This window comes from Rattus rattus, chromosome 1 (genome assembly GCF_011064425.1).
Source record: "Rattus rattus isolate New Zealand chromosome 1, Rrattus_CSIRO_v1, whole genome shotgun sequence".
Lineage (NCBI taxonomy): Eukaryota > Metazoa > Chordata > Mammalia > Rodentia > Muridae > Rattus > Rattus rattus.
In genome coordinates this window covers 50,799-72,143 of record NC_046154.1, presented here as the reverse complement: position 1 = coordinate 72,143, position 21,345 = coordinate 50,799, and the positions used below count along the sequence as shown (strand labels likewise).

General features: G+C 46.3%; 1 protein-coding gene across 5 annotated transcripts in view; it reads right to left on the bottom strand.

Annotated features, from left to right (window-relative positions):
* Positions 1-21,345, bottom strand: part of Myt1 (myelin transcription factor 1) — a 43,746-nt gene continuing 22,401 nt past the window's right edge. For 2 of the 5 annotated variants that reach the window (XM_032891014.1, XM_032891017.1), the window contains 11 exons: positions 20,603-20,872; positions 18,165-18,319; positions 17,293-17,355; positions 17,073-17,141; positions 13,565-13,627; positions 13,072-13,155; positions 7,319-7,540; positions 5,561-5,652; positions 4,815-4,918; positions 2,206-2,349; positions 1-1,862 (listed from right to left, as the gene is read on the bottom strand). In XM_032891014.1, the coding sequence (XP_032746905.1) occupies positions 1,722-1,862; positions 2,206-2,349; positions 4,815-4,918; positions 5,561-5,652; positions 7,319-7,540; positions 13,072-13,155; positions 13,565-13,627; positions 17,073-17,141; positions 17,293-17,355; positions 18,165-18,319; positions 20,603-20,872 (1,407 nt within the window). In that variant the 3' untranslated portion in view covers positions 1-1,721. Of the gene's footprint in view, positions 1,863-2,205; positions 2,350-4,814; positions 4,919-5,560; positions 5,653-7,318; positions 7,541-8,375; positions 8,507-13,071; positions 13,156-13,564; positions 13,628-17,072; positions 17,142-17,292; positions 17,356-18,164; positions 18,320-20,602; positions 20,873-21,345 lie in introns of those variants that run through there. The other 3 variants (XM_032891015.1, XM_032891016.1, XM_032891018.1) reach the window with 3 other exon arrangements.

The window sequence follows — 21,345 nt, the reverse complement described above, 5'->3', positions numbered from 1 at the left end:
CACCTATGCACAGTGAGACTTTTATTAGAAATCACCCTCCAAACACACCACGAGGTACTGTGGGTCCAACGTGTTTCCTGAGGAAGGAGGGTCACAGTATTGGGGTATCAAGATCCTGGGCAGGTTGGCCAGTGAGTCCATTGCCTAGAACTGACCTTGGCCAGCACTCCCTCACAGCAACATGAATCATCCATAAGAACCTCCACAAATGCAACACAAGAAACACCAGAGCACACACATCTGCACTACACTTAAATAATAATAAATACAGAATTCCATTTGCTGTTATTGGCCTGACAAAAGGAACCCAATGGGAAAAAGAAAACCAAACACCTTTCTCTCTGGTGGACCAATGGGAAGAAAAACCCAAATTATCAAAATTCCTCAGTTACAAAATACTTTTTTAAAAAATTCCATTATTAAAAGAATAAATAACAAAATATATAAAAAATAACTCGGTTGCATCAAAATTATAACTAGAGGTTATATCAATTCTTCGTGGCCTATCTTATAGTCAAATAAATGTTTTTTGTTTCAATTTAACTTATTTAACTCTTATGGTGCCCTAGTGTGTAGTCTAGTTGAAATAGTATAAAATAAATAAATAAAAATAATAAATAGCAAACATTAACATAAGAGGGTAAGAATATAAATACTTATATCATGACAAAATTAAATACTTTACAGAATAAACTAACTACTTTCAGTGTCTTTCAGGAAGTGCAATTTCTCTACTTTTAAATACTAATTTGGAATTGCAGTCACAATTGACTTGGACTCTATTTACACAGTAAGAACATTGTGTTTTTAACACATTAAATTAAAATTTATCCTTTTCACATCTTAAATGAACCTATAAAGAAGTGAAATCTTGGTGGTCTCCCGTAACAATTTACCTCTGGTCTCACCGTCCCCACCGTGGTCACCTTGGATACAAGGAGCAAACCTACACAGGAAAAGACACAATGATGGGTCCAGCACCCGGATAGAGGTACAGGAACCAGAGGTTTGGCCCAGTGGTCTTGGACTTAGAGCCCAGGCCAGGGGTTAAAGACTGGAGCCCGGAGAAAGCAGGTCTGCACAGCCTAAAGGCATCTGCTGCCCAAATAAGTGGCTGATTTTTCAGGGCCTCCAACTGAATAAAAAAAACCTTCAGCTGGCTTTCTATGATGCTCATCAACTGTGTAGACTGCCATCTGGGAAGCCTGTTCCTAGATTCACCTCTGAAGCAAAGTATTGTGCACCTTTAACACAAAATTGAATTAAATGAAAACACAAAACATACTTGCCACGTGGGCCTCAGTGAGCATAGCCAGAAACCTAGGCGTGCCCTCCTGCTGAGACTAACACCCATCAAGTCCATGGATGCCCTCCCAACCTTGACAAACAATGGAATACTGTGGCTGCAAACTCCAAAACTTCCCTGAGAACCTTGTCCATGAGTTTCCACCGGAGACTTTGAGCTGCTCTTCAGACTTCTTTAAAACAAAACAAAACAAAAAACAAAAATAAATCGCTTTGTAATACTTCAGTGTCCCCAGGCACTCACATAGAGAGGTCTTCCATGCCTAGGCCTAATGGGACATCATAGGAGACACTGATTTCCAGGCTCCCCTTTGGGTAAGCTGCCCAAGGCTGCACCCAGGCTTCCAATTAGAAGTGGCTATAAGTCAGGGTCCTCACTGTGAGGAGCAAGCAGAGACTCCTGTGTGCAGTGCAGCCTAGACCTGAATGCCCCTCACAGCTTGCTTGATCGTTTCCAGAAGGCCTTTGTTCTCCGGATTCTGGTAGCAGTCCTGATTGGAGTACATGTCAGTGAGGGTGTTCACATAGGCGTCAAAATTCTGTTCACATATTGGCTCCTAGAGAATAGAACCAGGTTAGCAGGCCCTACTACAGTGGACCCCATATAGTAGAAATTAGTGGGAACCCCAGACCAACAGGACAGCAGTATCACCCTGCCACAACTAAAAGTCATAACAACAAGACTCATGAAACCCTATTATACCGTGATTCATGAGCTACTCGGGACTAGATCCACAGACCACCGAGAACACTACCAAGGGTATGAAACCCTTCTCACAGGGTCCTTCCCTAAGGACTCACGAACAAAGCAGTGAGGCACACCCACTGCCCCAGCCCGGGAACTGTCCCCAGGGCAGCTGCTAGCTCAGCTGTAATAACCGGAGATGATTTGCTGCCTACCAGGTGTGGAAGGCGAATATTGGCAAGACTTTGGATGAGGGCCTGGCTAAGCCCAGACAATTCCAGAAACAGGGCCTCATTCTGCTCCTCAATGAGCTTGTTCTCCTCCTCGATGTTCTTCAGGTTCTTCTCCATGGAAGAGATCTGTGGCAGAGACATAGAAAATTGTGCCTTCCTTTGGCCCTGGCTTAGTATGAAAGCACTGGCCATACCTCACTGTGTTCTAGGAAAAGACAAAGCTCATTAGTGGGAAAGAGACTTGGTGCTGCTCCCCCATGGGGTACCCCAGCCAGGGAAAGAGATGATGGAGTCCTGGTCCCTGACTGGAGAGCCTATGCCCAAAGGAAGTAGGAGCTGGTATGCCAAGCACTTAAGGTTACATGTGGCTTTCTCTGCCTTGTCCCTCCTAGGGGTGGAGTGAAATTATAGACTCCAAGACACCCTGGATTCAATCTCTGCCCACTCCAGTTGTGCTCTTATTTTGCCAGGCTTCCTGTCCCTTTTTGTAGGATGGTGTAGAGTGGAGATAATTGTGTGTAACTTGTGGGTGTTAGGTTGCCCCTTCCTGACTCTTTTCCTCCCACAAAAGACCAGCAAGCTGACTGCCCAGACTCCAGACACATGTCCAGACCAAATACAGACAAATTCCCTATCATCTACACCCTGACAATGACCGTACATCGGATTATGCAGTTTCTGGGGTTCCTGGTGTTAAAGGACAGTCCCTAGCTTAACTGTATGTTTCCAAGGAGTGAAAGGCTGAATTCACGGGAAGACAATGTGTGATGTGAAACAAGGACAGTGAGCTCCCACTTGGAAGCTGCAGGTGAGGCTGAGTGCTCTGCTCTACCAGTGCTGACTAAAGCAGTTCTAGAGACCTTTTCCTCCAGCCTTTCCACACCTAGCAGAGAATGCCCTCAGAGTGATGGCTGGAACTGGTAAAGAAAGGCAATCAGCCTTTTACAGATAGGCTTTGTTTTGTGGTTTGAAGATAGTGTCATCTTTCTGTACTGCCCAGGCTTCTCGTAAACCTCTGAGCTCACACGATCCTCCTGCCTCAGCCTCCTGAGTACCACCACATCAGGCTTTTTAAAAAACTGAGTTTTGAGGTCAGAGGGGTAGCTAGGTAGTTAAAGAATAGTATTGCTCTTTCAGGTGACCCAAGTCTGAATCTCAGCATCTATATCAGGGACTCACTACTGCCTGTAACAGGCTTCAGAGGTGTCTGACATCTCTGGCCTCAATAGACGTGTGCACATACATGCACACAGATACACACAGAGAGAGAGAGAGAGAGGGAGGGGGATCTAAAGAGCCAGAGAGATGACTCCAAAGTTAAGAGCATGTACTGCCCTTAGAGAGAATCCAGGTTCAGTTCCCAGCACCCACATCAGGTAGTTCACAATCTCTTGTAATATCAACTCCAGGGGATTCAAAGTTCTCATGAGCAATGCAAAAATGCACACACACACACACACACACACACACACACACACACACACACACACACACACACGTATGTAATTGAAAAACAAAACTGAAAAACCAGTGTCTTAAAAATGTGACATTTCAGGGGTTGGGGATTTAGCTCAGTGGTAGAGCACTTGCCTAGCAGGCGCAAGGCCCTAGGTTCGGTCCCCAGCTCCGAAAAAAAGAATAAAGAAAAAAATATGACACTTGGCAAATAGAGAAATAAGAGGTGCTACCACAGGATGAAAAGGCTCTGGGGCCTCTGAGAGGTGACTTGTACCGTACAGCGACTCATTCAGAGACACAGGTAGAGAGCAATGATGGTCCCAGCTAAAAGACTCTGTTGCTTCCAATGGTCCTGGAACATGTACGGGACTCATGGTCCAAGCTCTTTCTGACTGGTGCTACATATACACAGGCTCTTGAAATGGCATTAGCCCACAAAGAAACTAAATTATCAAGACCTGTGGAATGAAACTTGTTATGACTGCTGCCTCCAGGAAGGGGCTGTTTTCCTACTTGACCTTTTCACCCTTGATTGATTCTGTGTACATTTCCCATCCTTTTTGTCTCTCCAACCGTTAGGGGACACTCACAGAACACCGGCTCTTCTCTAGACACACCGAGCAGTCAGAGGGTAGGGCAGTAGCCCTGTTGCTAAGCAACAGCCCTGCTTACCAGCTCTCAACACTGAAGGTTTTCCTCCAGGAGCAAGGTAGCTGGAAGGTTCTGCTCTAACCCACGTTCTATTGAGGAAAGCAAAATCTTTAGGTGGGGATGGGTGAGCACTGCTACTGGTGTGTGGCTGTGCTGGTCCAGGCAGGAATAGAGCAGATGAGCTTCCAGTGCTAATGAGACTGGAAACATGAATTGGACAACCAGTCCGAGCAGAATCAGGACACTCGCGGACTGGTCTTGCCAATGGAGCAATCCAAGAGGATGACTGACACCAGCCAGACCAGGGGCAGAGAGGACTCCCAGGCAGTGCAGTGAGTGGGCAGCTAATCTGGGCACTGGGTGCTATGTGCTGTGTGCTTTGCTTCCATTACTTCAGTACCAGTGATACTGAATCCACAGGCAGCAATCCACAGGCTGGCTCTGGGTGGCAGGAAAGAGCCAAGTAGAGTAGAGCCACCCACCTGAGACTGCAGCTGCACCATGGCAGCCTCCATTTCCAAGTTGGACTCATTCAAGTCTCGTATCTCCTGATTTAGCTGCTTGATCTCCTCGTCATTCTCTAGCACTGCCAGGAAATAATAAGGAAGAAAGTAAGAAAAAAAAAGGAAGGTGAAATGAAAGGAAGGAGAGAGAGAGAGAGAGAGTGTGAGAGAGAGAGAGAGAGAGAGAGAGAGAGAGAGAGAGAGAGAGAGAACCAACTGTGGTTCTGTCCGACTGCTTTAGAGACAGAAAGGGAGTTCTTTGCTTAGAGGTGAGCCTCCTGCCAAGTCCTCCCTTGGGCATGGATATTGGGAAATCCGGGAAACTGAGAACAGTATTATTCTCCTCCTGCCTTGACCTTTGCAGGAAGTACAGATCTCTTTAGAGACATTAAGTGTTACAGCCAAAGGGAGATGTGTTCAAAGAGAATCTCCTTTTCTGGATGGTAGTGGTCACACTGTCCACAAACCCATGGACACGGCTTTTCATGCCCTCACATCAGACTCTGATCCACACAGTCACCAAACTCAAAGTCAGAGCCAACATGGCCATCAGGTGAAGCCAGGGGTCCCAGACCTAGGCATTGAGAACTTCAGGGCTAATGTTAGTAGGACAGTTAGCTCGAGAACCACCATGGATCATTCTCAAGGGAGCTCAGCTTCCCCCCAACTGCTTCCCACAGTACAGAGAGGACATAAGAAGGGATATCCCAGAAGGGCATGCTCACCATCACTTGTCTTGAACTTTGGGTTGAGAATCTCATCCCCTGAGAGTTTTCCTTTCTTTCCAGCAAAGGTTGCTCTGGGACAGCCGGACAAACTAGAAGCAGAAGTTACACATCACTGACCAGTTCAGGACATTGAGCATAGGCAGGTCCAGGATCTCACATCAGGACTACACCATTCTATTCCACCTCACCCGGATGACCCTGCATGCTTCCCTTTGATGCCATTGGTTCACCTCAGCTTCCCTGCCTTGTGAGCAAGGCTGCACTCCATGAAAGGGTTCCAGGCAGGGACCCCCCTCAGAGCCTTCCCTATTAGGCACAGTCATGGCTACCCACAGGTCCTAAAGACCCAGGGCATTGATGCCTCCAGGTGTTATTCTCTGGGCAGGGGTTGAGGCCTGCATGCCCCACCTGCTGCCATTCTGAAGCACTGAACTCTGAGATGGGTCCTCAGAGCTAACCCCACTTGGGAGATCCTTCAGGATATGGATGTAACAACATTCACAGGTGATTCCTTGAATATAGCTCTTCAAGCAGAAAAACATATAGAAGCACGTGTATTATTTTATACACATCATAAATCAAGGTGTGAAGTGAAATGTACTACGGAAGCACAGTGTTCAGCACTGCTCACTTGGCCCAGGCTCCGGCAGTCTCTTCTCTGGTCTTCTTGGCATTTCCTTTATGGTCTGAATCCTGTGGTGATCCTAGCTGCCCAAATGAAACCCCATTTTTTTCTGTGCTCCTAACTAGGCCCCTCACTCTCTGAGGCAACTGGCTAGACACAAAGTTCTGTCTCCTTTCCTTTGTCACCCCATTTTTGTAGGCATGCCAGGCCTTCCCCAGCTCCAGCTATCTGAGAATTTGTCCTCCATATATCTCTGGAAAAGCTTCTGACTTTTTCTCCAGAGTACATTTTGCCCACAACTCTCCTGTTTTCCCCAATCCCTGATCACTATTAACCAGATTCAGTAACTTTCACTTGTTCAAACTATATGTCCCTACCCACCTTGCCCAACACACGCTCAAAATGGCAATGGCTAGTTGTTCTTTTGGTCTCTGCTCTGCCTCTACTCCTTGATGCTAGGTGGACTCTCTATAAACGTTTTTGTTGAATGGATGCATTAACTTTGTAGGTGAAAGGAGAAATAAGAGCAAGAAGGAAGGAAAAAGGGAAAGAAGAAAGAAGGCGATAGGAATTGATTTTCACTCCAAACAAAAGCTACTGGACAAGATCAGTGGCTTCTTAGAACAAAACGGAAAGGGATCTAGTGAAGGAAGCCAACTCAGCCTTGCGGCAAGTACTGTGGGCAGGTGATAGAACGAGCACAGCCTAGAGCAGAAGAGGTCTGGTCACCGGTCTCTTGCCAAGCAAGCAAGAGAATCTGCCCACATTTCAAAACAGGGGCCCAATGTAAGGTAGGGAACAAGGTATAGGAAACAAACTTTTCCTGAGAAGTCAAATACGAGTGGAACAGGAGTTTGTTCATGTATGGGCTTCATATTTAACATAACACTGCTCATGGGGACAATAATCACCAAGGTACAGAGGACACTCATGGGAACAAACATATGCTGAATACAAAGTAAACACCATGTGGTACCAACAGTCTCCATGATTTCTCTTATTTAGCTGCCTACTGGGGTCTTGCTTTCCCTTGCAGAACTGCTGTTCCCACTAAGTACCGGCATGCTCCCACCAACAGGGGTAATATTCCAGACCAAAGGTCCCTGATTGTTGACATGTGGGACAGGTACCTTCGGTGAGTGAGGAAACTGCCATTGGCATGGCCAGAGCCGTCGCAACCTGGGGTGGGGCAAGTAGGGCCCTCATTCTTCAGCGACTTCCATGAGAAAGATGAACCATTGAGAGCTCCCTCTTTCTGCCTCCGAGCAGCCAAGGGGCAGCCAGAAGCACTCCTGTGAGAGGCATATTTGCCGCTGATGTGGCCGAGCCCCACACATCCTGGAACTGGGCACCTAGACACAGAAAGACTGAGGTGACCACAGGGGCCCTCGGTAAGAGGGTTTTGGAATCCTGTAAAGCCAGGCTCTAGATACCCAGCGTCATGTACTTGATACTTTTTAAAAATGATTTATTCATTAATTTTATATAAGTACACTGTAGCTGTCCTCAGACACACCAGAAGAGAGCATCAGATCTCATTACAGATGGTTGTGAGCCACCATGTGGTTGCTAGGATTTGAACTCAGGACCTCTGGAAGAACATACAGTGCTCTTAACCGCTGAGCCATCTCTCCAGCCCTATTTCATACTTTTGAGTGAGGCAAGAAGTCAGCCGAATCCCATCGTTGGCTTTCCAGATGGGGATGTTGTCCTTCTCCCCCTTTGCCCTTGGCTCTTGCATAACAGGGCCTGCAAATCAGGAGAGTGGTGAGGGCACCCTAGGCCAGGCAGATCAATAGGCCTGTTAACCTACAGCTTCAGAGCTGTATCACAGCATGGTATCCAGGGGTATTTGGAGAACATAGTACTCAGACAGGAAAGTCTTGGCTTTGATTACCCATAATCACCCTGCTGAAGGCTGGCCGGGAGCCATTCCTTTGTTCCGGGTACTTGAAGACAGAGATAGAAGCACTATGGCAATAATATAGATGCAGATGACAAATGTCCTAGGCATGGTGTATGAAGGATTGGCTAGGACCAATGAGATATGGAGAGCAGGGCCTCCAGGAACCCACCTAGTCCCCAGAACAAGATCTTCAATCTAAAATCTTCCAGCCCTCTCCAACCAATGCAACTCAATTCATCACACGTTCAGTGTATGCTAAGAACCAGGTAAATATGTAGGATCCAAGGATACTGCTGCCATATTTTACAGAATTCTCTGTGGTTGCAAAGAAGTTGGGACATGACATCTTCAGGAAGACAAAGGGCCAGAATCAGTCTCCTACTGCCAGGTAGTCTCTTGCTGAATCCTGCTCCTGGGGCATAGAGTAGCAAGGTGGCAGCAGCAAGTTAGTACCCCATCTCAACTCTAGGAAACCCTTAGAGATAGTCTCCTAACTACTTTTGTTTCTTCTTCTACCCAAACAACCCCTCTTTTCTCCTCCCCTCTCCTTGCTCCTCCAGTTCACATAGGTCTCAGACAACATAGAACGTCCATAAGGTCAGCACAAGGTGATCTCAGCCTGAAGCCCATAACAAGGACACACCAAGAACACTCCCTAGAGGCTTTGGATAGCTCACATTCAATGTCTAACTCCTCAAATCTCAATGCCCGCCAGTGTGAGGTATGGAATACCTAGGCCAAAGACGGCCAACCTGAGTGTTGAGGTGAGACCTCTACTGAGTCCCCAATATCACAAACTCAAAAGACCAGCTGATATAGGCTCTTCAGTCACTCCAGACAGCTGAATTCTTCTAACCACTTGAAGAGCTTCTAATCTCCTTGAGAAAAAGGGTTTCTATTATTCGCTGGAATCTTATACATAAGCAGTATTTGGGAGTGATTCCTTTCTCTTAACTATGGTGTCAAATCTTCAAAATCATGTTTGACATTATGCTGAGACATGAATACGGAATAATCCAACAGGATTCCTTGCTCCTTGGATGCTTATCTTTTCCAGAATGAACAGTGGGACATAGAAGCCATGTGTATAGTGACATGAGACATGGGTTCAGGACAGCAGAAAGCAAAGGAATAGCTGTCAGATCTAGAGTAGATGGGACAACATGGACCTCCAGGAGTGGTTAATAGAACAGGGAAAACATCAATACCTGACCTCTACACTGGATGCTCTGTTGACTTCTATGATCTCAAAGTGTTGACATGACTTAGCTTCAAATATATGAAACATTGAGAATGAGAATTCTAGCACAAGCCTTGCAAAACTACAGCTCGCATCTGCTAACAGAACCCCATTCTTCCATAGGACTTGGTGTATCCATTAAAGTTTCTGCTTTAGTCTGTATTTGTTTAAAGATGGTGGGCAAATCATAAATATTTTATGAGCAAGCTCTATAAAATGGAAATACTCTCAGGCATCCCATTCTTGCTATAAAGACATTAGGAAATCATCATGCAAGTGCTGCTTGGCATCTGCAGTCTCCTCCTAGTTGCAGAAGCTTTGTTTTTTTAAAAAGCAAACTTAATGGCACTTTAGAAAGAGGAAAACTGCTGGAGAGATGGCTCAGTGGTTAAAGGGCACCCACCTGCTCTTCCAGGGGTGCTGAGTTCAATTCCTACATGGCGGCTCATGAGGGATGCCCTCTTCTGGTGTGTCAGCAACATTGTGCTCATATACGTAAAATAAATAAATCTTTTAGAAAGAAGAAAACTATTTCCCCAGCTAATTTGAAAAATACCAATTTTGACCTTATTCATTTGTAAGTGCAGCATAATTCACCAATAATATCCAGCCAGCAGAGTCCTTGCTGATATGCTCGGTAAAGACTTTGCATCCATATGACCCCAGGCAAATCCCTGGATTCTTAGGCAGAAAAAAATAATTTTTTTTTCACACCAAGATTTAACCAGCACATTTTTTGCATTGCTAATTTAGCACCCTTTACAGGTTTTGTTGTAAAAATTAAATAAATTTTATTAGACTAAATAAGTAGTTGTTGGTGGCAACTCCTTCCGAATGATGTGATGCTGGCTAGGCCTTTATTCAACTCAATTTTGACTACAGCTGGAACAAGCTGGGAGAAGAAGAGTAATCCCAGGCCAAGTTGTTTTTCTGCTAACTGAGTTGAGTGGGTGCTGTTGGCCCAGTAAACCACACGATCAGGGAAGGCCCATCCCCAACAGGCAGCCTAAATCCTGATCAACTCCCTAAACAGAGACACCTGTTCTGTTCACCTGTTGTGGAACCCGCTGTGCATTTTACTAAGGGTCAGCCCTGAATTCCCATGTGCTGGGTAAACTGGTCAGTGAGTCATTCCTGTTTGAGCCTGTGATAGGGCGTGTCCTCGCCTGCAAAAGAGTGAGTGCTGCAGGAAACTAAGCTCTCTCTGGGAAGAATAATCTTACAACAATACAAGTACCTACTGACTTCATCACAGATGGTAAAGGTTTGCCCATAAACCACCAGAAGACATCATACACACACCACACACACACACACACACACACACACACACACACACACACACACACACACACACACACACACACACACACACACACACACACACACACACACACACACGCACACACACACACACACTCACACACACACAGCTTGCCCCAGGAGAATGGAAGCAGTCAACTGAATTTTTGCTTCAAGGACTTGTGTCACTAAGATCCGCAAAAGATGTGGGAATTTTCTAGAACTCCTGGTGAGGCAATGATACTTTGCTTTGAGCTCTTTTCTGTCCCCCACCTCTTGAAGTTCTGGCCCATGCACTGGCTATAGCAAATGATGAAAAAAGCCTCTTGCTATGATATTTTTGTGGTCAAACCCAATTTCCCCAAGGAAAAAAAATGAAAAGGGATTATAAGAAACTAGCCTTGAAGTACTGCCCTCATTATCTAATGGAGAAAAGTTTGAACAAAATCTTCAAGCTTAAAAAGTTGTCTCTGGTCCTTAATTAGGAGACTTATATTTATTTAAAAAAATGAATAGAAGAAGCAATCAAAGATGGTAAAGCAGGTGGTAACTTTAATTCACCTAAACTGGGCCAACAAGACCCAGATACTCAGCAGAAAAGTGGACATTTTCAATGTGTTTTAAGACAGAAGTGGAAAGATACAGAGAGAAAGGAGAGTAACAAATATTACTTGTTGGCTCTCGGTAACTCTATAAGATTTATAAAATGGTGAGAGAGAAAAAAGACTCTGCAAGAGGATTTGTAAAAGATGTTCAGGCCAAGATGTTAAGAAAGGAGTTGCTAGAATACAAATAAGGACTTATCAGGTAGTACAGGAATGGTTCCACAAACTGCCTACGGTCATGGAGAGCCAGTGCCACAGAAAACAGATCAGTCCTAAAGATGCAAACGCTGCAATGGGAAGAAGAGAAGGAAACTAAGAACCAAGACATAGATAGGCAAGAGGTTCTATCATTGTCTTAGGTCAGAAAGGTCCACATTGTTTTTTTCATGTGTAAGAACATACAGCTGCTTGAAACATTGCATGCCTTCCAAAAGCCAGTATCTACTCCTAACAAACAAATTATTTTTATCACCTCTTATCTTGGTCAAAGCATAGAGATATCAAATGAAGATATCTAGATGAAGACATGCCAATTTACTGTCAACCATAAGAAAAGGGATGCCTAATCTTCGAGTTCCAGAAAATAGCCTTCTCTCCTTGATAAACTCTCTCGGCAGAAAAACCCCTTCCTAGGAGGAATGAAATGGAAGGAATTGGTCAAATGCATCAGGTACACTTGGTAGGCTTTTATCTAAGCCAGGAAAGGTGGAACCATATAATAGAGAAGTGTGTGTGGATGAGAAACTACTTGCTACTGGATATTCTTTAAATGTCCACCTGTATAGTGTCTTAAAAGTTAAGTGAGGAATAAACACAGATATAAAAGCCTGGACTTTGCCCTTTATGTATGATGACTCCAGTGTCAAGATAAAGTTATATATCTCTAAGTCTCTCCATGTAGTCCTTGCTGTCCTGAAATTTATTATGTAGACCAGGCCAGGCTGGCTTTGAAATCACGAAGATTTGCCTGTCTCTGTGTCCAGAGTGCTGGGATTAAGCCATGCCCAGTTTGTAAAAATTACTTTTTAAAAAATTACTCTAGCATCTGATAGGCCATACCTTGGAACTGATTCAGCTGTGCACATGAACAAGCTAAGACCAAAATGCTAGCTTTGTGTTTTTACTTCACTGAATGACCCTTCATTGTTAAGCTAGGGAATTTATACTCTGTATCTAACTGGTAATCAGAAAAAGAGAACAACTTGTAAAAGAGATTAAAGACCAAGAATATCCTCTTTAGTCCCCACATTGGGTCTAGTCCCCAGTTTTAGCTCTTCCAGAATCCCCTTCTTCATTAGTTCTAGGAAGATGTGCTGATGGTCAGACAGGTAATAGTCAAAGATACAACATCATCCTAATGACCTGCCCTCTAAATCTTTATGCCTGAACCTTCTTGCCAGACAAAATACAGACTACAAGGCCGATGGGGATCCCAGAACCACTATCCGGCAGTAGGGCACTGAGCTTCCCAAAGCAACTCTTAACCTGAACCCAGAGAACACAGTCTGAGATCAATATTCAGGAATCAATGTGTCAGGTTCCAGTATTTCTGTAAAAATGAAGAATGTCACCAATCAACTTAGTGGCCAGGTGTGAGGAAAAGCCTAAGGTAAGTTGTTTCATTTTGTGTTGGTTTTGAGACAGGCTCTCATTATGTAGCTCAGGCAAGCTTAAACACAACAATCCTCCTGTTTCCAAACTCTCAACTTCTAGGATTCCAGATTTGCATTCAAAAGGATTTGGTTCAGATTTTTGTTGTTTAGCTAAAACATTTTTTTTTTAAATCTCAAGTTTTCAGAATAATGAAGGAGCCATCATGACCCAACATACTTCATCAACTCGGGGTCCTCCTTGTCATCCTTGGTAGGCGCCACCTTGAGTCCACTCTTCTTGGCACGTGGGCAGCCTGACAAACTGGTTTTGAAAGAGGAAAACATGCCACCTCAGTCCCAGAACAGCAGCTCCCTCACTGTCTGCCTCATGCTACTCCCTCAAGTTCTGTGTCCCCCTGCGGGGGTGGGAAGGAGGGAAGAAAGGATCAATCAGTCAGCTGGCTCATCAGGTATGCCTTCATGTGGAGCAGAGTTGGCTCTCACAGAGCCTTCGAACAGGGCAACAGAACAATCAAAAGTGGGAGACATCTTCAGGAGCCTCTCATCTGATACTTTGTCTTTTGGCTTAGGGATGACTGGGCAATGCTGGAAGTGCCAACAACTCGAGAGATACAAATGGGCTCTATTTGTTGGCAACTGTAATATCTTATTCAGAACATTAGCACTTTGTCTAAGTCAGAACTTTCACCGCTACCCTCACCCCCACTCACCTCCGGTGTGAAGCATAGTTCCCTGTTATGTGGCCAGAGCCATCACAGCCAGGTGTGGGGCACCTGCAGAAGAACATAGGATGAGGACAGAGCCTATAAAGTCGGGCGCTTTTGGGCTCAGCTCTCAACTGAGTCCATCAAAATCTTAAGCTCTAGGTCCCTCAAACAAACCCCCCCCACTCCATTTAAGCACCTCTCTATAAAGGAGCATCACTCACCTTAGTCTGTCATTGCCAGCAACAAGTATTCAATAGGATCGTATCAGGGACTCAGTACTAACCCCCGCCACTCCCAGAGTAACCCAGAAAGCCAAGAAAAGTGTAGATACACAGGACGACAAATAGGGCACTGGACTCAGCCCATTGTCTTTGCTGTTCCCAGCTTAGCTTTTAATCGAGTTGCAGCCATATATGATTATCTAGAACACATTTAAGCCTTGTTTAATCATGAGAACTCAGAGATGTGCCCCTGAGTACCTGCTGTGTGGCAACTGCAGATCTGACCCCTGCTTGGTGAGTAGAGAACTCAGCCAGTGGCTTTTATGGGCACATAGACCCAGCAAGGATAAAATAAGAAACCAAAAAAAACAAAAGTCAAGGTTGATACATCCAAAAATGTCTCATGAATATATCCCACACAGTGGTAGAAATTATACTATAATATTATGAACACGGACTTTTCTTGAGTTCTTTTCTCCCAAGTGGAAAACTGTGGCAGGTGTTGATTGATGGGGCTGACAGGGAGGTAGACCCATCTCACCAGATCTGCTACTTTGCATCTTGCCAGTAATTACAGTGGGGAAGCAGCGAACATTTGGTATTGGTTATCCAAAGTGCTGCTCCATGGCACCCTGTCCCTGGGAAGCCTCTGACTTCCTGTATACAAGCAGTATCTGGCCTTTGGAATATAGTACTTCTTATATGAAGGACAGAAGCTAGGAGTCTGGCATCCCAGAGAATGGCATAGCTGTCATCACTTCTTGTGACCCAGAACCTTTTGGGAGTATCTTCCCAGACTCCTCAGGTCCCTCACGGTGTAAGATACTGGATGCTTCTTTGGCTCTCAGGCCGCTGATCTACCAAATCTTTCTCTAGTCTTCATGAGGTCATGTAGTGGGTGTACATCACAGTAGTAGGGCTACATCACCACCACGGTAGCCCTACTGTCCAGAAGTCCAAGTACAGGGACTGAGAATAATTCCTCCTTGCTTTCAGTAGAAAGAAGCTCAGTCTGAGGCCCAGGAATTCTGCTGCTTGTCTTCGTGTCAAGGAAGCATCCAGCAAAGGTTTAGTACAGAAAGTGGTGGTCACCCAGTAGCCACACTGCAACCCAGGCCTCTGATCTATGAGTCGTACCAGGAGTAAGGTACAGACATACTCAACAGCACCCGTGAGTCTCGGGAGGGCCTGTGGCTTCCCAGGAACTAGCAGATGCCTAGAATGCAGGAGAATGTTCGGTATTCCTTGCGAAGCCATTTCTTGATGGCTTTCCTGCAAGTTACACTTAAGGAGGATAGTGTCCAGAGATAGGATAGAAGACTCCTCATGGAGGCAGCCACAAGAATCAGAGCTGCCTTTATCCTGACAATCATATGCTTCTAAGTGCTTTGCCTGGAAAGAAGGAAGAATTTATACCTAAATGATGACTCTGCTTTGGTGGTACCTCAGATCTCTCTCTGTGCCTCATTTCTGTGCTGCAGAAGAACTGCAGACCCTCTATAGCCTGACGTGCCTCCACTGTATGGGGTAATATACACATTTACACCATGGTGAACTGAGCAGCTCAAGGCAGCCCCTTATCACACACAGAAGGAGAGTAAACACCCCTGGAACTTGCTTGAAAACAGAACATGTCAGATCATGTCTGTATTTTAGCATTTGTAGGGAGGCCACAAAAAGAGCTCAGGAGCATTGGGGTATCAGGAAATGTGGAAAAGAGGTCATGGTCACCTTCTCCCAAGACCACACTGCAGTCTGGAGCAACAAGGCGATGGACCCAGGAAGAACTCAGGGACAAGAAGTGCTCTGGAGGCAGTAGGGACACCTGAGACATACCCATATGAGGAAGCTTTCCTCAGCTGTGCCCACAGAAGTTTTCTGTTAATTTTTTTTAACAGGCTTAGGGTGCAGACCCTCCCAGGGTCTGTCTTCTAATGGGTCAGCCAAGCTTCCTTCCGTTGGCCCTGAATGTGTGTTTCAGGGCCACAGAATGTATAGTTATATACTGAAATAGACAGTTCTCTAGGGCCTGAGTTCAAAAAGGGAGCAGAATTCAATATAAAAAAAATGGATATGAGTGTAGGAGAGAATACAAGAAAGATAATAAAGTGTCTGGAGGGGTATTGTGTGCGTGGCAGGGGGTGCAGTTCCTGAGGCTGTAGGACTGAGTTCTCCAATTTTGAGTTTCATGACTAAACTACAGTATGAGTGAATGATTAATTATATAATCCTATGGGGTATGCAACTGATATCCACTGCCAGGAGGAACGGAGCTGATTAGAGAAGAACACAGAGTGGGCACTGGAAAACCATGGATTTCTGTCCTGGTGAAAATCAGCTCAAGTCCCTTCTGCTGTTAGCATTCTAACTCCTTGTCCAAAGGGCACTAGCATCCAGCACCTGTCTGGTGCTAAATCAGATCCAGGGAGTCTGGGCCTGGATTCACAGCCCCTATCACAAAGGACTGTGAGAGGGAGGACCGGGGCCCTGTTGTGAGGAACTGAACAGCAGGATAGTATCTTCTTCCAATGTCACCTGCACAGGGTAACCCCAGCTCAGGGTCATGGAGACTGTAATGTCACAGACAACAGAGAAAATGAAAGCCAGAAACAATGGAGGCACTGGCTCCAGCTCCAAGAGAACAGATGCCTGGAAACCTCTGGGTGCTTGCTCCTCTCTTCCGAGGGCTGTCAGGCAAACTGACAGTTGTGGGTGCTAGCAGAGCCTGGTCTGCACATGTGTTAGGGCAGAGAGGAACAGAAGCAGGGAGAGGCCCAGCAGAGGGAAGGCAAAAGCACTGTGTAGGACTGGGAGGGCACCAGGGAGAAACAGAACAGCCAAGGCAGATGGGAAGCAAGGAGCATTCTCAGGTATTGTTAGTGATAGTTCATTTGACAAGAGCCCCGTAGCCTACAGCCACTAAGCCACAGCCAAGTTCCAGCTTTTCTCAGTATCTAGAGTGGTAATAGGAAAAGCAGGCCCGGCAGCCCTGTCAGAGACCTGGGGAGTAGCTGGGGAAAGAGCTGGCGCAGTACAGGAGCTCTGCTCCAGGAAGTGAGATAGACAGTGCTCGGAGGTTCAGATTGCGCAAAGCTGGAGTCACAGGTGCAAGGGCAGCCCAGCGAAGCGAATTAGCCCTTTCAAGCCCCGCTCCTCTTCCCCATCCCAGGAAAGCAGAGCCAGCCTGGGATGGTCTCTCAGAGAAGGCTGACTTGATAAGAGCCTCATAAAGGAGAGAGCAAAGCCAGGGAGCTGCCCAAGAGATAGGCAGTCAGTGAGCGCAAACATACTTGAGGTCAGCAGAGTGGGCAGCCATGAGGTTTCTGAGGCTCTTGTCAGCAAGAGGGCAACCAGAGAGGCTGAAAGAGAAGAGATGGGATATGGGGTGAGCCATAGAGGGGAGCAGAGGAGATGAGGAGGAACCCCACACATACACATGCACACACACACACACACACACACACACACACACAGCGCACTGGAGCCAGTTCAGAGGAGCAGGGCACGAACCTGCGATGGGAGGCATAGTTCCCGGTGATATGGCCACTACCGTCACAGCCGGGGGTGGGACAGCTGGACAAAGGAAAAAGAGCGTCAGAACAGAGAACCATGCACACCTGCAGGCCTTCCCCCAGAACAAGACAATTAAGGGCAGGTGGCCATCCTCAAATCACAGCTCTCACGTTTGGGACTGGAAATGTCTCCTATACAACTTAACTCAAGAAGGAAGAAGAACCTGAAGTTAGGATACCTCTGAAGCATGAGTGTTGTGTGTGCATATGCATGCTATGTGTACACATGTGTGCTCATGAGCATGTAGATGGATTACTCCTCTCTTCTCCAGTTCCTAAAGCAGCACAATTTTCTCTGAGAATGAGAAGACAGACCCAGCCAGCCTGGGAAGGCCTGGTGCCAGGGTAGAAAGAAACTAGGGGGTGCAGTATAAGGAAAGGAGGATCCCTATATCCTTCATAAAATTAGCTCTGAGCACAGGTTAGAGTTTAGATCAACGGTGGGAAAGGTGCTATGCATAGCCCGTCTCAGGCTTTTAGAGGACATGTGGCAGTAGAGGTTAATGAAAGACTCTGCCTGTTCCACCCTGAGGTCCAGCAGCTCCCAGAGCTGAGAGCTGGTGTCTGAACCCCTCTGCCCATGACTACAATATTTATCTTGCCCTGTTCTGTTCTAGATTGTGGGCTGGACCAGAGGAGCTTCCTGGTTCTTAATTGCCTTCAGAGGATAATGTTCACACCCAGCTCAGTGCAAAGATAAAAGAAAACTCGTCATTGTGAACTACCTGGATCTAGGTCATTGCTGAGTTCTGGGACCAGGTCTGTTTGGCCAAGATTCCTGGGAACCCAGTCTGCCAAGGCATCACTTACGTGAGAAGCTCCTTCTTTATGTCCTTGGAAAGAAACTTCAGCTTAAAGTTGGTTAGGGTGACTTCCCCTGGGTACTTTCGCTCTTCAAAGTTCTCTTCTGATACCTCCTGATCATCTGCTTCAGAAGAAGCAAAAGAGTGTGCTGCTGGCTCCGACTGAAGAAGAAAAAAAGCAGGGAACATTTTAACAACTGGCAAAGAAGTCAGATGTCCAACCTAGTGGGGAATAAAGAGGGACCCTTCAGTAGTACTCACAAGATGCTTGACTTTATGAAAGATGTAGAAAGACCTAGCAACCCCAAGACAGAAGACCACACTATGAAAGCCAGGCTACTCAGCCGTGGCCCACCTCCACCAAATTACCACAGAATGGACACCCAGGTACAGTACTCTTTAGGGCTCGACTCTCAGTAAGCACTAAATAAGGTTGCTGAGGTATTGCAAAGCAGAGTTGGATAACATACTAGTAGCCTAATGATAATTATAGTAAGCTTGAGACGTCCTGGTGCACAGCAGCATGCCTCGATCAGATCAGACACTTACAAACACCACTAACTGATCTCTGGGAGCGGGAGTATTTTCTTATTACCCATAGACTCAGGGGTGTGGCACCTGGAATAAGGAACGACAACTCTTCCATTGAAGGCCAGGGGTCCTACAGCCTTGGAATAACAGCTTTCAGCAAGACAAGTACACCAGATTTCAGGTTCCAGAACTGTACCAACTTGCTATGTGAGTCTCAATAGGCTATTCGGGCACTGCATCTGAAAAGACGCAATCCTTAAATAAGAGAAACCCATGAAGCTGCAGCACACAGAGCAGCCCTAGGTAGCCAGACTGTAGTAGCTGTTACATTTCTTGTCATTAGACAAAGCTCTAGGATAGTGATTTGTTTGTCTAAGCAATTGGATAAAGGTCCCCGGAAAGACACACTAAAGAGAAGTCTTTAGAGTCAGTAAAGCCAAGAAGTAGAGGCCCCATGATAGGGGCTGAAAGTACCCATGATATCAGGACAATTGCTGTCAGAATTGGTGAACCACTGGGAAGGACTGATGGGAGAGTCTGAGTAAGGAACAGAGAGCAGAGGGAGTGGAATGGAAAAGGCCTGATCCAAGTGCTTTCGAGAGTGAAATATAACTAGGAGGTTTAGGAGAACTTGGCAAAGCCTGCAGGTAGAACATGGGGCAGGCCTCAGCAGAAGGACCGCAGGATCTCTAAGAGAGATCCCACTACAAATGGTAGCTCATTTCTGAGGAGACAATGATGTTGCAAGAGGATATGCTGAGGGAACGGAATAAAAAGACCAGAGCTGAAGTAGGGCTAGTGAAAAGGCAAGGAAGGGTCCCAAGATATCCACCAACTCATGGCCCAAGAAATAAGTTGAGAAGTCACAGTTAGGAGATCAGTGAACAACTTAACTCTGAGATTAAAGCACGAATCATCTAAGTTTCTAGGCCCAAGAATGAGAGAAAAGTGAAGACACTACACAGAGGGCACCCAAACCTCTACTAGGGCTCTTGCCAAGTGCGAGAAGGTAGATATGGCTCTATGTGCACTTCCCTTCTGTGATGGCTTACCCCAGGACTCCTCTAACCAAAGTTAACCCAAGGGGGCTGTTATCTATGCTGTGCTACCTAGACCAGGAACCCAGCCTATCCCTCTAAAAATTGGGTAACCCTGAGTCTTACTCAAGGAGGGAATAAGAGGTATATGGCCCAGCTCCCCCCAGAAGGTGGGGACTGCGAGTCTCACACTGGCTGTCCAGACTCTGTTTCTTAGGAAGCGTCCTAATAAGGTGGAGAAACTCACACATTTTGCACTCATGTGTGTAAACAATAGGAAAAGGAGTGTTCCAGCTCACTCTGATGTCAAGTTATTGCCTCTCTCCCCATCCAGTAGTTGTCTTGGGGACTCAGGCCTTTGCCCACTACAAGGATCCCATGCCAAGGCCCCCTGGGCCAGCAGTTCCTCACTGCTCTTGGTCCAAAGACCCAGGCATCAAACCACTGTCTGGACAGCAACTGTGCTTGATGGAATATGTTAGGAGAGGGGAGCAAGGCAGCCCAGGGAGCTACTGGTGAAAGGCTCAAGAAAACAAATTTTTTCCAAATCATCCCCAGGAGATATAAAACATTCCTGCCCTCTTTGGAAAATCTATGTTGTTGCTAGCCACTAAATTCTGTTGAGGCAAGAAGACCAACTGTCTTTATGGGACAAGACTGAGCATAACAACGCTGGAGAAATCTTTGCTGCCAGCTGTGACCTGAGTTTTGGATGCCCTGAAGATGAAGAATCCTGTGTAAAAAGAGAAAGACCTTGAAGGCTCTACATAAACTTCTCAAGGAAAAGATATCCAAGAAGCAAGCAGGACACACAGCAGTCCTGAAAGCAGCTGAGAGCCTACACGCTCAGGCTATACAAAGGGCCCCCGGCACCCACCTCCTCAGGCTCTTCCTCTCGGAGTCGGCTAGGTTTGGTGTAGTCTAGAGGACGGTCCCACTCATCCTGGCGAGAGGCCTGGCTGGACTGGGGTGAGGTCATAGAGCTGCTGGGGGCGCTGGTACTGCTCTGACGCTGAGAGACATCAGGAGACTTGACACCAGGGCTGCTACTGCAGCTGCTGCTGCTGGGAAAAGTGTTTTCTCGCTTTCGGTGCTTGTGCATGCTCAGGTCCAGAGTTCCGTTCTCATCTACCTCAATGTCCACAGTCTGCAAATATGAAGGTTAAGAACAGGGTTAGAGGGGTTGGGGATTTAGCTCAGTGGTAGAGCGATTGCCTAGCAAGTGCAAAGCCCTGGTTTCAGTCCTCAGCTCTGGGTGTGTGGGGGGGGGCGGTGTGGAGGGGGAGAATAGGGTTAGCAAACTGAGCCTCTTCCTGAAAGTGTCTTCTGGTCACAACACTGACTCTTGTAGAAGGAAACAATGACCTGCTTAGAGGAAGGAATCAACACCACATCCTAACTCAGGTGAAGCCCTGCAGCCCCTTTCTCCTACAGATTAGGAAGCCAGCCCCTTGAGACCAATGCAAGCTTTAGTGAAAACAAGTCCTTGACCCCGAGACATGTCACTCACTACTAACTTCCAGAAAAGCACATGGGAACACGGTATGAGCCTGGCCTTGAGTTTCACAGTACAACAACTCTTTTCATGGCTACTCGCCTACCCTTTTGGGTTATCTGAGC